The 16,474-nt window shown below is 40.4% G+C and overlaps 1 protein-coding gene across 1 annotated transcript; it reads left to right on the top strand.

Moving 5' to 3' along the window:
• The first annotated feature begins 10,007 nt into the window (after positions 1–10,007).
• Positions 10,008–16,283, top strand: cdc23 (CDC23 (cell division cycle 23, yeast, homolog)). The gene is made up of 16 exons (XM_082549487.1): positions 10,008–10,309; positions 10,737–10,809; positions 11,852–11,989; positions 12,126–12,168; positions 12,259–12,364; positions 12,469–12,601; positions 12,815–12,992; positions 13,094–13,191; positions 13,396–13,477; positions 13,646–13,799; positions 13,928–14,047; positions 14,160–14,235; positions 14,338–14,399; positions 14,527–14,605; positions 15,799–15,918; positions 16,002–16,283. The coding sequence occupies exons 1-16, from the start codon at positions 10,197–10,199 to the stop codon at positions 16,152–16,154; spliced, it is 1,728 nt and encodes a 575-aa protein (XP_082405613.1). The 5' UTR covers positions 10,008–10,196; the 3' UTR covers positions 16,155–16,283.
• Positions 16,284–16,474: the final 191 nt, after the last annotated feature.

Below are 16,474 nucleotides of genomic sequence, written 5' to 3'. Positions count from 1 at the left end.
AACATGAAAAATAGTGTGGAATGGCGGAGTGTAAGCTCTGGTGCAGGTTTTCAGTCCTAATAGTTTGCAAGTAGTCCTGCTTACACTTGTTGGATATTAAATGTTTTTCCTTTCGTGTTTAATTCTCACTCTCGTCTATTTGGGGCTTTGCCAAAATTTTGAGGAAAGCCTTGTCGATTTGAACAATGTTTGGGAGCGTCCAGCTTAGGATCGCTAATGAGTGGCACACCAGCAGTGAGGTTGAAGGGGTCAAAGACGCAGCTGCTGAAACAAGAAAAGTCAGATCTCTAACAGCACCGAGTGCCTCAGGAGGAGATGAAAAAACAAAACTTTAAGCCCTTCGTTTACTGATGTTTGGTGATTTCACATACTGGTTCGAACATTAAGTTTATTATCAGCTGAGATCCTCATCGGTGTCTAGTTCAGCAGTGGAAAAGGAACACTTAAACATTCAAATTAACAGATAAAAGAATTTAATCTGTTAATTTTGTAGCTTTTAACCAGCAAGAAAAGGGCTGGTGATCATATTAATAGTAATAATATTATTGTTGATCTCTTTTTATTAATTATCAGCACTGTGCCACTTAGCGGAGGGAAGAGAGAGAGAGAGCATAGCCCAATTATAAATTAGTAATATTTCTTCTGGGTTTTATGGAGGAAAGAGAATTGATATCAGAATTCATGTATAAAGTCATGCGTCATAAAATATTAAATAATGTATATATACATAGCCTTGGGCGCAGCAACCCATCATCTCATCCACATTCTGTGCTGCCATTTCTGAATTACATCTGCTGATAATTATATTTGAGGGGCTTATTACATGTCTAGATTCATCTGCACAACATAATCCTTGAGTTGACCAAGGACCCCTTCATGTAAAATTATTAAAACCCGAATATATAAAACCGTTACTCACTGAAGAGGAGCACAGTTGTTCTTCTGTGTGGTTAAAAAATGAGGTAGCGTGTGGTTTAAATCAGGGGTGACTCAGACTGGTTTAGTATAATTTGTGGAGACCATCTGGCTACGTCGGTGCCACCAGCTAAAGTAGAGTTTCTCACAGACCACGAGAACAAATGGTATCACGTTACAGGATGTAATAACAGCAGTGTAAAAGCCCATTACTGACAGAGACTTTCCATATGAATTTTGTCAGTTACATGTTCCCAGTGGCCTTGTGGAGTTGTTTAAATGGGAAGGGGGCGGGACTTGGGAGGGACTTTAGAGGTGGTTGCATGTAACACTAGAGTTATTGTGTCTGTTCCTGGCCCTCACAGCACCTGTCCCAAAAGGCAAATTAATCCCACAACCAAAACATATCCCTCTCTCTCTTGCTGTGCACAGACATGACACATCTGTCTCAGCCATTATCCGTGGCGTGACATGTTGCTGGGATACATCACATGACACCTTCACATGGAGGATATAGTTACTGCAGCATTTGGTCTCACATCTTATGCATGATGCTTCTTTCATCCCCCCCCCCCCCCCCCCCCACACACACACACACACACCAGCTATCTCCTCATATGACCTCACTCAAAACACTTTCTTCATAGAAAAATGTTGTTGAGAGTTGTTCATGACACGGCACTTGAAGACGGAACAAGGGGGGGAGAAATAAGACCTTGAAATTGCTTTGGTATCATGAAGTGAATAGCACTCTTTTTCTTTCTTTGGAAAGTGTGCATTTCACTATCTTGTGGAAAGAAAAAAAAAGACCCAGAGCAAAACCAGTGCGTGACTATATCCATGTGGTGCAGTGCTCAGTGCTCAGGTGGTGGCTGCCCTGATGAGACATGGCTGTTGGCTGTTCTCAGTCCAGTGAAACAGCATCATCAGTGGCCAATCACAAGGTCCTGCACACGACCCTGAAGATCAAAACCACAGGGACTGAGCGTGTCTGTAAAGCCGCTTTTCACGCTTACTTACATAAATGTAACAGATGTACAAAAGTGTAGAAATGTTGCCTTTTTTTTTTTCACCCAGCAATATGTTGTCTTTTCTTGCCTCAGACATTCTTGGCTGATAATATTTTCAAGTTCCTATTTCTCTTCTGTACCGCTGGAGACAAATCTACTCCACCATCTCCTTTGATATACTGCCTGCTGAAAAGAAAAATAGGAGTGAGAAATAAGTAATAGATTCTTTCCTGGGGAAGAATACATAGCTCGTGAGTGGGAACACATAAAGAACTTCACATTAATTGGAACTCTTTGAACTTTACATTTTGAAGGCAGTAGGCTATTTGTTTTATTTATTTTATTTATTCTTTTTTTTTTTTTGCAAATAGAAAATTGGTACTTTTCAGCTCTAAATAAAAAGACTTGCATATTATGTATATTTTAGGTTAGATAAGCGTGTATTATATGGATAAATAAATGACTAGTCTCAATGTGAAGGTGCACAAACAACTAACAAACCAGTCATTATTGCCATATATTCCCTTTCAAATATCATCCTCACTGCCCCATACCTGCAGCTAAGGTGTTTTGGATGTTTAGGTAAAGTAGGATCGAGGCAAGAAGGCAGGGAAAAGACTTCGGAGATGGTTGTGTGCATAACTGTGGAAGCAGGGAAAAGCTGAGTAGAAGGAATAGACTATACGGACTGTCTCTGCACCTATTTCAACCTGCTCAGTGAGCCATGTGCTCAGTCCTGTAAACTGCAGTGCTGCTTTATTACTTTGTCAGTCTCCTTAAGTGGCTTTTGCACTGTGGAAAAAAATAGGGAGACATGTCTGACAGAGGATGTCCAACAGAGAGTGTAGAGATTACTGGAGACACTGCACCGGGGAAAAAAAAAGGGAAATTATATTTTGCTGTTTTGTGAGCACCGTATCTTCAGCCTTGCCAAGTTTTTTTTCTTCTTCTTAATGTGCTATAAGCGTTGTATCAATCCGAGCAACCAGAATCACGCGGCACTCCTGCGGAGGGCTTTAATCTCACTTTACTGTGCCCATAGTTAAAACTGTTCTGTCATCTTCTCATCCCCCTAAGGAGTCCTGAGGGAGCGGAGACAATTTATTTCTCATACCAAATCCCAGTTCAGTTCTTTTAATAAAATTCAAGCAAGTAATAAAAGACATCTCAAACACACCACTCTTAAGCTACCTTTCAGAAAAGGGAGGGTTTGGATGGCTACGGTCGCTGTCTGAATTGCAGGAGAATAATGATGATACAGGGAGATAATTTCACTCCAGCACTTTCCTGGAAACTCAAATCAAAATAAAACGTATTTTTCATTCCTTTGTGTGATTTCCGTAACGATTAAACATCACAGTTTTGCAGTGAGTGAGTGAAAATTTGGGAATCCAGTTAGACAGTGCCACCTCTTGGCAAAAATAGGCACACTTTTCTTCATGCGGTCCGTACAACTGCCAGAATTATGCTCACTGTACAATTTATCCATGCAAAACCAACTGACTCAGTGTATTTGTGAAGGAAAGAACATAGAGGGGAAAAGGTTTCACCATAAAAACAACCACGACACACAAAAAACATTCACACGTTCTACTGGGACAAAGGTGTGGATGTATATATGTTTAATATTTATATAATATTTCTATATATTAAGCTTTTATGTATTTAATAACAACAATGCAAGGACTAAGATCTACACTCAACTTAAAGATAGGAACTAAACTACTGCAGTGAAACATCATTTTGCTGCAGAAATGATTGCCTTGTCTACTTTACCCTGCAATACACTGGCGTCCCATTCAGTTTGTACCCTTTCTCTCCTCCTGCAGGAGGGCTGCAATAGACGCCAGCCCTCCTGCAGCCCTGGATTTTTTTCTGTCCATCCATCCATTCATTTTTTTTGAGCAGTAAAGTTGTGTATTGGCTACTACTGTTGTCTTACAGCAGGCAAGTCCTGGGTTCAAATCCATCATCCCACCAGGGCCAGTTTGCGTGCTTTCCCTGTGTCTGTGATGAATGGTTCCTTTTCATTTCAAACTGAAATACGAGCTGTTTATAAATACCAGATCTATTTATTCATTACAGCGTAACAAATGTTAAAGAGGAACATGTGAAAGTTTATCGATCCCTCCTTGCCCACTGTTGATGCATCAGCCTGTGTGAGGTCTGTCGTGAGACTGCATCTTTTCGTCTCCGTGTGCACAAAGCATGGCATGAGAAAAATCTTAGCGCTTGAAGAATGACCTTTCTTTATGATCAAAGGGCAGTTGGCAGGTTTCATGTTGGTTTTAGCGGCTGCTCAGAGTTGGTGTACTATTTCAAGGGTGCATGCTGGTCATGGATTTATTGATGGTGCTCAAAACTCTGTCATTAGTTAAGTCTTTGGAAAAAGTGGCTTTAGATTTCCACTAACTTACAACTTTTGAGCTTCAGCATGAGGCAAGCCACACTGCATTTGTAGTTGAAAAAGCTTCCATTTTTATTTTATTTAATACCTAAAACCATTATGTGAATCGTTAGATTTTAAATTAGGAAAAAAGAGTAGTATAGATAAAAATTCTGCGCCAGTACTCGTGTGCAGCGTGGTGGAAATCCCAAAGCCAGTGACACTGCTGATTTTGACAGACAAGGACATGATGAGCTATGTCAGCTCTGCACCAGTGAAGCGGGGTTGAGCACAGATGCCAGTGACAGGAGCTGGGCAGGCAATCAAGTAACATTCATTATTGGTACAAGAAAGAACCATAATGATTCTGCTCTTTTCAAACTCACTGCTGACTTAGATATTGCTGCAATAAGTAGCTATTGTTTCTCTATAATAAATTGCAGATTTTAACAGAGCAGTGACAGGATTCACTGGGGCATGAACTTGGCATTAATATCCCCATCAAAGTCTTCAATACAACTGATGCACAGCAAATTAATCTGAGATTGATCCTGATTTCTATCAAAGCTTTAATTTTTTTCATTATAATGTTACTGTCTGTGTAGTAGAAGAAAGTCTAACCAACATCATCCTGTCATTCTCAGGGGAAAGCAGACACAAAAGAAAGAAAGATTTTTAAAAAAGCCTTCAGGTGTGCAATCAGGTCATCATTAAGCAGAGAAATTAGTGGTTAAACCACTGTTGTGCAAATGGCCTAAACGCTCACTGTGACTTGATGAAAATATTTAAAAGAGATGGAAAAGCATAAAGGTATGCTTCTACTCAGAGACTTTTAGGATTAAGCTGAACTCTAGTGTTCAGTCCATATTAGTAAAGAAAGGCATTGCACGCTCACATTTGAAAACACAGAGCTCATCATAATGATTTGATTGGACAACAAACATCCCAGTGTTTTGTTCTAATTTCCCCTCGCATCAGTTGCTTTAACTCTGATCCTCTGGGGATGCTACCCTGTAGAAATCGGGGATCAATCCACTTCATAGCAGGGTTAAGCCCGGGTTGGTGGTGGGGATATTTGAAGTTCTGAGTGTGAAGTAGCAGTAAGCTGTGGGCCAACAGAGCTGTAAGCCTTGAGCTAACAGGCGTCTCAACCAACAGCTAAATATAGAGTGAAAAGTCCTGATGATGCTGCGATGTCTTCATCCAGTATCTGATTGCAGACATGAAAGCAGGGTGGTACTTCTCCCAATTGTATTTAAAAACCAATGAGCATCCTGGACAGCAGTACTCAATGTGATTGCTACAAAACAGTTGTGAGATGGGCCTTTATTAGTTTAAATACCTCATTTTTTATTATCTTTATTTCTATTACAAACAGCCTTATTTATTTAGACAAAAAAGAAACTGCCTCGAAGCTTCCTATAAGACGAGGTAGCCCTTACAGAGCTGCACTGGCTCGGAAAATAAGTTACTGTGTTTAAAATAACAGCTGCGGTGCACTGAGTTGCTGAGGTAACGCAGTTAAGGTCCTATTCAGACTGCCATGACTCCAGTGCATGCGTTGGCAAGATGATATTTATGGATCTTGACATTATTAATATTATTTAAATGGCTTAAGAGATTTATAAAATGATGCATTGCCCTTTCGAACAAATAATAATTGACTGTTTAATCATTTCACCTGCAGAGCAATCATTCAAAATAATATTACCGCTGTTATGTACAGTGTCATTAGAGGACCACGAATAAATTGTTGCCCTGGGGTCTTTCGGGAGGTAAATGGAGTCATAATTTTTTTATTAAATTAATTGATCGAACATATTTTTCTTTAGTCAGGGTCTTTAGTGATTTTTTTGTTGGTGTATCATTCTTTACTAAAAAAGAACATCTTGTCCCTCATTATAGCCCACAGGGTTTTCTTGATGTCATCAGCTGCTATGAAAAATACAAAACATTTGATCATCACAGAGATTCAAACTTCAGACATATTGATCTGTCCAGGTAGAAAGCAGAAACAATAGTGGCTTTATTTCACTTGCTTTGATGGAAATGAATGTGCGGGTGCACTTGAGAGGCAATAACAGAACAACATGCAAAAAGGAAAGTTTTTATTTGTTTTTTTAAGGTAGTAGCCACAGACCATCCCCCTCTCTTTATCCATCCTGGGTGATTTTTCTCTAGTTTTGCTTTTTCTGTCAATACTGTGAGCATGAGAGCGGCATTCTTGTTGCACAGATAGCCTCACTCCTCCAGGATATGTGCCATCACAAAAAGGTTTGCTGTTTCTCCTAGTGCAGTGTCAAGAGTGTGGAGGATACAAGAGACGGGCCACTACATGAGGAGAGCTGGGCAGAGCATCAGCTTAGCTCCTTTGTGCAAGATGGAACAGAATTAGCACCACCAGAGACCTACGAAATGACCTCCAGTGGCCCTCACGTGTGCGTGTTTCAGACTGAACTGTCTGAAACAGACTCCATAAGGGTAAAATTAGTTCCCGGTGTCCTTTGGTGGGACCTGTGCTCACAGCCGAGCACCATACAGCTTGACTGACGTTTTCCAGAAAACATCAGAGCTTCAAGGTCCCACCATGCTCACACTGCCCTCGTGTGACAGATGTGAAATGGTCTTGAGAAAGTGTGTAAACTTTATGCTGCCTGCACCATTTAACCTCAATCCATGCATGTTTTTGGACTGTGGGAGGAGTACTGGGGAGAAATCATGCAGACATGGGGAAAATATGCATCTCCACACAGAAAGGCCCCAAAAATGGACTTGAACCCAAAACCTTCTTGTCTGGCATTAGGTCTAGTGGTGGTCTCGTATTCTTGGAAGGTCACATACACCACAACATGTTAGCCAGCAATATCCTCACAGTTTCTAGGTGCTGGGATTAAATCCTCATATCCACTGTCAGTGAGCCCTGGGGTCCTGCTGGTACAAGACAATGCCAGGATTCATGTGGCCAGAATATGTAGGCAGTTCCAGGACAGTGAAGGTGTTCAAGCCACTGACTAGTCTTCATATTCATCAGACAAGAATCCAGCTGAGAACCTCTGATATTACTTATCGGTGCCTCCAACACATTAAAATAGTCCCACAAACTGTCCAGGAATGGAGAGACCTCAGAACACCATCCACGTTTTCAACCAGACCATGCTCTGATGTTGTGAGGAGTGGTGATATGTGTATGATTACTGAGCCGGATTGTGAAACAAGTTGAAGGGCCATGTGATTTCAATTTTTGGTAAACCTCCAGTTCTTAGCAGGTCTTAAAATTACGTAAGCAGGAAATAGAACCTGAAATTTTTACTTACCTCCCGAAAGACCCCAGGGCAACAATTTATTCGTGGTCCTCTAATGACACTGTACATAACAGCGGTAATATTATTTTGAATGATTGCTCTTAGCCTGATAGGCCGAAGGACACTGTCTCAGCTAAACTATGGACACGCACACACACACACTTACACTGATAAGCACTCACTCATCCCCCTCCCTTTCCAACGCCTTCGATGCTTGTGCCCTACCGGGGATGATAGCAGTCAACTGGACCAGCACAGATGCTGCAGGACCGGATGCGCTGTCTACGCCGGCTCTCTCTTACCCTTTACCCGCCTCTGTTGCTTGTCTCGTGTTTCTATGGTGTATTGATAGTCATGTGCTTTTGTGCTGAGGTGTTTTTTCTTTTATCAAACTGTTCTCCCACTAGGAGCTCAGTCTGAGTGGAGTTTTTTTTCTCCTCCTCTTACCTCATGTAGTGTATTTTCGTTGTTTTTTTCCTATCAGCCTACCTTCTGACATGTCTGCCCAATGTGATGTTTGTGTAAAGTTGGTCAGAAGGTTCCTTTGTGAGTGCGCATGCGCCATTAGCGTGCTGCCTGCTGTAACCCCTAATTTCCCTCGGGATGAATAAAGTATTCTGATTCTGATATGATTCTGATTCTGAAATGAACTACATAACATGACATGTAACAGCATTTCTTTATTTGTTTGACAAAAATGTTGCCAAAATGCAGAAATATTGTATGTCTAGGTACAGAGTAAATGATCTTCCACAGAAATTAAGAGATTAAATAGCATCCAGGTGCTTCTAATCAGCTCTTGATTAACTCTTGATTAATCATCAGCAAGTGTGAGCACCTTTATAAAAATCAAGTCTTGGCAGTTTGCTGCTGAGCATTCAGTGTGTGTTAACAGAATGCCAAGGAGGGAAGATCTCCGCAGTGATTTTAGCGAAGCAATTGTTACTGCCCATCAATTTGGGAAGGGTCATAAGGCCATTTCCAAACAATCTGAACTCCATCATTCTACATTGAAAAAGATTATTCACAAGTGGAAAACATTCGAGACAGATGGCAATGTTCCCAGGACTAAATGTTCCAGCAAATTCGGGATCAGACCATGAAATGGTCAGAGAAATTGTAAAAAAAAAAAATTGTAAAAATTAAAAAACAAAAAAACAAGAGCTACACCTCAGACTCTACAGCAGGCTACAGCTAAAGCCATTAGCTTTAAAGTTCATGACAGTACAATTAGAAAAAGACTGAACAAGTATGGTTTTGATTGCGAAAGAACATGAAAGCACAGCTTAGGTTTGCCAAAATGCATTCTGAAATGCTTGACCATAATACAGTGCCAAGTCTGATGAAAACCAAACACAGCATATCAGCACAAACATCTCATAACAACTCCACGGTGGTGGAAGAGTGATGATTTGGAATTGTTTTGCAACCACAGGACCTGTGTGCCTTGTAGTCACTGTGTCAACCATGAACTCCTCTGTATACCAAAGTATTCTAGTGTCAACTGTGAGGTCATCTGACTGAATGGCAGAAAATGATAAGAATCAAGGTGTTGCAATGGCGCAGGAAAATGTTGTGGTGAGACAGTAAGGGTGGTCTTTGTGCAAAAACAAATGCCTGCAAACCTCAATGAACTCAAACAGTGGTGGAACGAGTGTGCTAAAACTCCTTCAAAATAACGTGAGAGACTGATTAAGTCATACCGAAAAAGATTTCTTCAAGTTAATTTGCTATTGCTGCTAAAAGTTGAACTACAAACTATAAAACCATGGTGTGTAATTAGTTTTTCAAATACCGCTTTGCATTTAGCATTTTATTTTGTTATCATTAATCTTTCACTCTCTTCCACAGAGTGCCTTTTATCCTGCCTTCCTCAACTCACCGGTGGAGACAGATGGCTGTCCCTCCCTGAGATTTTTTCCTGTTAAAAGGAAGTTTTTCCTTCCCACTGTCGCCAAGAGCTGGCTTACTGGGGGTAGTGTGTTTGTTAAGGGTTTCTCTCTATAATTTCAATTCTTCTTTGCCTTGCACTATAAAGACTATATGTTGTTGTGATTTGAAGCCATATAAATAAAACTGAATTGAATTTTTCTCATTTTAAAATCCAGGACAGATCCATTTTTTATGTCCTGTAACGTGCGGTGGAGATGAAGCCAGCCGCGGAGGTGTGCAGGTGGATAGCGAATGAGCAACAGCTTCTGACTTTCCAAAAAGTACTCATTTATTTACAATATCAAAAATAAAAGTGCTACCTCTACCACACATTACTAAAGAGCACACTAGTCCGCGTACACACGGGAACATCCATTACAGGAGGAGTGCGAAGAAGAACAAAAAGGGGGTGACACCAGTCGTGAGACAGGAGGCGCCGCCATGTGCATTACGATAGTAACTGTTACAGTCCTTTTATGCAAAATCTTAGAAATGAACGAGGGTGTACTTTCCTTTTTACCAATTTTTACCTTTTTACTAGTTTTGAGACGGAATATTGACAGAGAGGGTTTTATTTTGGAGGAAAAGCGGAAGAGGAAGAGGGACAGCCTCTTTGAAACTTCCACCAATAGCGTACTTGCTTGGTAAAATATGAAAATGGCGGCTCTCTGTAGTGAGTTTGGGGATCTGTTACAAATCAAAAAACAGCTAATATCGGTGATATCGCTTTGCAAAGAAAGAGGACTTTTACACAGCGCAAAGTGGTGAGACTCCCAGTGAATAATGTGCCATTAGCTGGCTGTCTTTTTGCTCTTTACAGTAAGCGTTGACGTCTAGTTACGTGTTAGCTGCGTTAGCACTGATAAAAAAAAATCAGTCTCTGTATTAGCTAGTTGTTTATTGCCGTTAACTTTGCTGTCAGTGTCACCTTAAACATAAGCAGACCGTATATGTAGATTTACTAGTTGTGTTGACAAAGTCCACTATGTGTAACGTCAGTGTTGCCTGTGCCTGAGGTATAACTTGGTTCAGGTCGTCTCTCTAGTCAGTTGTTTTTGATCAGTAAATTAAAACTGGGGAGTTTAGATGAATGGAAATAAACGAACTGATGTCAGATGAGGAAGAAATCTAATGCTAAATGTTGCACTTAGGTGTTAATATTAAAATTGCGGTTGTTCCTTTACATTTTAGGGCTTCTGAATTGGCATTTGCTTTGGATCCTCTGCCAAAGGATGAACTGCCACCAACATCCCCTTTAACAGAGGTTTGTAAAACTGTCATGACTGAGGACCCTTCTGGGTTTCAGTTGTTACTGATGTTTCTTTTTCTTATTTCTTCGTTCTTTCACATGCAGTACAGTTTGTTCCAGTTCTTCATTCGTGTCTGTGAAACGGTGCAAAATTGTCACTTGTAAACACGTGTTTTATAGCTCCATTATTACTACATTACATTGGAATCTGATATGTTACCTGTGGCATGACTCCCGTCTTGTGGAGGACAACCCTTAATGCTTTATGGCTCAGGTCTAGTTTTATGTTTGGACTCCTCCAGAAATACTAGTGCAAGTGAACTGCAGATCCAGAGTGCTTAAGGTTTTGCACAAACCGGTCCGATGTCGTGCAAACCTCCCTGGAGTATTATTTTCATAGAAAAATCGACACCCTGGTTGTGCAAGAAAATTGAACTCTAGGCTCATCAGTGAGTTTTAATGCCACTGGAGTATAATCGAGATTTTAACTGGGTGTTAAAAGGTTAGTACATTTACTAAAATGGATCGAAATAGCAATTAGTAATTAAAGTGTTGTATTTGTTGTATTTTCATCAATGACACTTGCGTGTTTGTGTATACACTTGAAGGTGTAGAATCTCCAAATAAACCCCAGTGCCAGTGTCTATTGTGATAAAGGAAGAAGTCACTCAGTGGCATTGTGGGAACTCTGATGTTTTACTGTTTAGTTAACAGGTGTGTAGAACAGGAATTGGCTATATCAAGATTTGTCTGCGCACACAATCTTTTCAAAATGTGTTTGTCTTTAATTTTGATCGTTTAGGATATGTGGATATGGGTGTGGTGATAATTTTCATACTATACTATAATATGAATAAATAATGATCTGGAATTTATCTAAAGTTTGATAAGAATTAAAAGACAATAAAGACAGACAGATTTTCTGGCAGGTGGCAGAATATTATTTTTCACATGTGTATATTGCCCCCTGTTGACAGTTCTTGCAATGTAGATATTAAGATGATCTTGTAATAACTTAATGATGTTATTCAAATGGCTCTTATTTGTCATCATGCAGGAAGATGCACAAGACCTGGATGCACTTACACTGGCCAAATCATACTTTGACCTGAAAGAATATGATCGTGCTGCTTACTTTCTGAAAGGCTGTCGCAGTCAGAAAGCTTATTTCCTCTATATGTATTCTCGCTATCTGGTAAGATTCTGTAGATGTCGAGCATGCCCACATCCTTTTGATCCTTCCTTTTTATTTCATAGGAAGCCCGATTTTACTTTGATCGTTGCATTTGTAACACATTTTGTCATTGTCCTTCTGTTTTTTCTTTTTTCAGTCGGGCGAGAAAAAGAAGGATGATGAGACTGTGGACAGCCTGGGTGAGGAATTCTTCTTTTAGACCCATAAAAGATAAAAATGAGGAATTGTATTAGTCTTTATAGCTTATTTATATATTTTCTGTGTTTTAGGCCCTCTGGAGAAGGGTCAGGTGCGCAATGAAGCTTTGCGCGAGCTAAGGGTCGAGCTCAGTAAGAAGCATACTGCAGGAGAGTTGGACGGCTTCACCCTCTATCTGTAAGATTGCTCCTCCATAGTGAAACACATTACTGCCATTATGCAGACGTATACAGTGGATTACTTACAGATGATATCATGTTTGTGTCTGTGTGAACACACAGGTATGGGGTGGTTCTAAGAAAGCTGGATCTTCCGAAAGAGGCCGTGGACGTGTTTGTTGAGGGAATACATGCACTTCCACTGCACTGGGGCGCATGGCTGGAGCTCAGTAACCTTGTCACCAATATTGAAATGGTAACAAGCCTTATGTTCTGACACACAGAAACTGTGGAAACTGATAGCATTTATTTCCATAAGCTAACTCACCAAATCCACAGCAACAGTTTCAATTAAAAAATCACTCCTTTTTTAAAAATAATTTTAAAATACAGGGTCCACATATTCAGTAAATGTTCAGAAATATTTCACCTTGAAGTGACTCTGTCTGCTTCTACCGCTTCCCCTCAGCTGAAGTCACTGTCTCTGCCAGACTGCTGGATTAAAGACTTCTTCATGGCCCACATGTACACAGAGCTGCAGATGATCAAAGAAGCATTGCAAAAATACCAGAACCTAATAGAGGCTGGCTTTTCGAAAAGTACCTACATCATCTCACAGATTGCTGTGGCCTACCACAATATCAGAGGTTTGTTTTTTTCTCTACTTTTTCAGTGGAAATTTTGAATTTCTGATGAATGGCATGTAAGCGGGCCTAGTCTTACAGCACGCTGTCTCCCCTTCTTTCAGATATTGATCAAGCTTTGGCTCTGTTCAATGAGCTGAGGGAGCAGGATCCGTATCGTATCGACAACATGGACACATTCTCAAATCTGCTTTATGTCAAAGTAAGTGTATGCCAATTGCAATGTGAGATCTGAAGAACATTAGTCAATAATCAGTATGACTGATGTGGTTTGCACAAAGACATGGGGGCCAGTTTCTGTATTATTTCAGTGAGGGGTCAAAGGAAAAAAAATTGTAGAAAATAGGAAAGTCAGTATCATAACTGAAATTTTGTAGTGTTGCTGATTGTAATCATGTTTCCACAGAGCATGAAGCCAGAGTTGAGCTATTTGGCCCACAACCTGGTGGAGATTGACAAGTACAGAGTGGAGACGTGCTGCGTTATCGGTAAGCATTGAACTAATGAGATTAGAGGTCACCGGCTGCAAGATGACGTTACTTATGCTAGTTTTAAAACAAATGGATCGTTCATTATGTACATGTAATCCATAATATATGTTGTAAAAGAAAACTAGTGTTTCCTGTACTGCAGTAAGTCGTGTGTCTGATCCACAGGTAACTATTACAGCTTACGCTCTCAGCATGAGAAAGCAGCTCTCTACTTCCAGCGGGCCCTCAAACTGAACCCTCGCTGTCTCGGTGCCTGGACACTCATGGGACACGAGTACATGGAAATGAAAAACACTTCAGCTGCCATTCAAGCCTACAGGTCAGTCTGGATATCTCATAGTCGCGCTCAGCATCTGCATCATCAGGATGTATTTATTATCAGGTGACACAGGTCTGGAGGTTTAAACGGATTTATGATTTTAGTCTCGTGTCCTTTTTCTTCCTCAGACATGCCATTGAAGTGAATAAGCGAGACTACCGTGCCTGGTATGGTCTTGGTCAGACATACGAGATCCTCAAGATGCCCTTTTACTGTTTGTACTATTATCGAAAGGCTCACCAGCTCAGGTTTGGACTTAAGCTAAGCAGATGATATTTCATGCTGCTGTTATAAAGAATGGACGGTTTTTGGAAGAAAACTTATACATATATATAAACACTTGTTGGTTTTTTTTCTCAGGCCGAATGACTCTCGCATGTTGGTCGCACTGGGTGAAAGCTACGAAAAACTGTCACAGCAAGCCGAAGCCAAGAAGGTACACATCTACCCATTGCCAGTAATTAACAGTAGTTTCTGTAGTCAGTTCCAAAGCTTTTTTCTTGATTCTAACTTGTGTCATGGATTTATTTTTGTGAAGTGTTACTGGAGAGCATATTCTGTCGGAGATGTAGAGAAAATGGCTCTGCTCAAACTGGCAAAGTAAGTGTTTATCACTATATTGAGCTGAACAACAGTGCTCTGAAGAAACGAGGCTCTGATCTGCTGCTCGATATTTATTTTCCTTTTTTATATATTTATTTTTCTGGTTGTTTGTTATTTTTGTCAGGCTCCACGAACAGCTGAATGAGTCTGACGATGCTGCCCAGTGTTACATGCTTTACATTCAAGACATTTTCTCTTGTGGGGTAAGCACTTTAAATTAAGCTCTGACACTCATATTCTCAGGGTCTAGGATTGCGATGATTTGCTCTTTCAAGTGAGATCACGATGCTTCAGCTTGCTATTATTATGTATTAGTTATTATGCATTATTATTAATTTGTTTCATGTGATAGAGCCTGACTGGCAAGCAAAGATGACTTGGTAAACTGTAATCCAGGTTTTGTCTCCCAGCGTCACTGAATGCAGCATCCTTTCATGTTTCTTCCCAAACTGAAGGGGCTTTAGATCCAGTCTATTAATGCGTGTGGATTTGGAATCGGCAATCATTAATGGGTTTCATTTTATCTACTACAAACAAAAATGGGCCAGCATGTTTCTTTTCCTGGGGACCAGACAGAGTTTTAGACGGTAAACAAAGGCCAGATCTTGAAAAAGGCATTTCACTTTTTTAAATTGTCTGGTTTACAGTGAAAAGGTTCATTAAATAAAATAATCCCTTTAAATGCTATATCAACTTTAGCCTACATCCACACAGTGTCTGTCTGATTATCACTGCTGCGCAGGCAACTGATTTAACACAATGTTTTATGTTGTAAATATTGACTCCAGACAACTGTTCAGCCGTCATCAAAATCCAGCATTACCCTTACAATACATGATCATAAATATGAAGGAAATCCAATTATGCTGTTATCTAGGTGATCTCTATAAACCGATTCTTTAATATAGAGAAACTGTTGACAGTGTTTTGAACATTTGGACAGGCTTCAGTTGCATGCAAGTGAAGCCTGTGTAGAGGAACGTGTCACATGACTAACATAACTTAGCTATTGTTCTGCAACAATTTAGCTTTTAATACTTTGTGTGTATTAATAAATAATGTCCAGAGCAATGAAAATCTTGACCCAAGTATTGGTTAAATTATTAGAAGGCCTCCAAAATTAGCTGTTGCCCCCCCAGGGGCAAAGCCAGCAGATTGAGTTATCTCTGCAAGCAAAAACAGACTTAAATACCAATGAAATACAGAAATGCATCATTGCATCAGTTCATTTTCTGCTGTTTTACTCGTGTGTTAATTAGCCAAATGGGAACAATTAAGAGGATGACATCGGTGGCTGGAGGTTCCAGCCCTCTGGCTGTTTTTCCCACTTGTGCTCCAGGTCATGTGTTGCATTAATATAAAGGAATATAGTTCTAACCAAACTAAGTCTTGTCAGGAACAACTGGAGCATGCTGAGGTGAGCACAGCCCTGCGGTACCTGGGCCAGTACTATTTCAAGAACAAGCTCTATGATGAGGCATCCCTTTGCGCTCAGCGCTGTTGTGACTACAATGACGTAAGTATTCCTGTACGATTTGAGCATCTTGTTTTAGTTGCTGTTGTGTGGTCGGTACTGATCGGTCATGCCTCGTCTTGCAGGCACGTGAGGAAGGAAAGGCTCTGTTGCGGCAGATCTCACAGGTCAGAGATCAAATCGAGACACCTTCAGCAGACCTGTTTGCACCACTCTCAAACAACAACACTCCAGTCAGGAGGGTGTCTCCCCTGAATCTCATCTCATTTACACCCTGACACCAACTCTCTTCTTCATTGGCTTAAAAAAAAAATATGGACAATTTACCTATCTTGTGACATGAAACTGCTCTGAAGGTTATCTTGACGAGGGCTGCGTTGGAATTTACATAATAAACTGCATTTGTTTTTGTAAAACTAGCAATCCTGACCATTTTTGTCCAGCCCATGACATTGTCTTTGCTGGAAATGTGAAAACAATCAGCGTACCTGCAGTAAGCACTGGACAGGTCAGTATGCACGGTGCAGCATCGCATACAGTAAATACCCATTTCTTGTTTTTGGTAAGGTTTAATGGTCAATAGTGCAATACTACAAAA

This window comes from Aulonocara stuartgranti (assembly GCF_965226115.1).
Source record: "Aulonocara stuartgranti genome assembly, chromosome: 10".
In the NCBI taxonomy this organism is placed as follows: domain Eukaryota; kingdom Metazoa; phylum Chordata; class Actinopteri; order Cichliformes; family Cichlidae; genus Aulonocara; species Aulonocara stuartgranti.
This window is presented reverse-complemented; position numbering and strand designations above follow the sequence as displayed.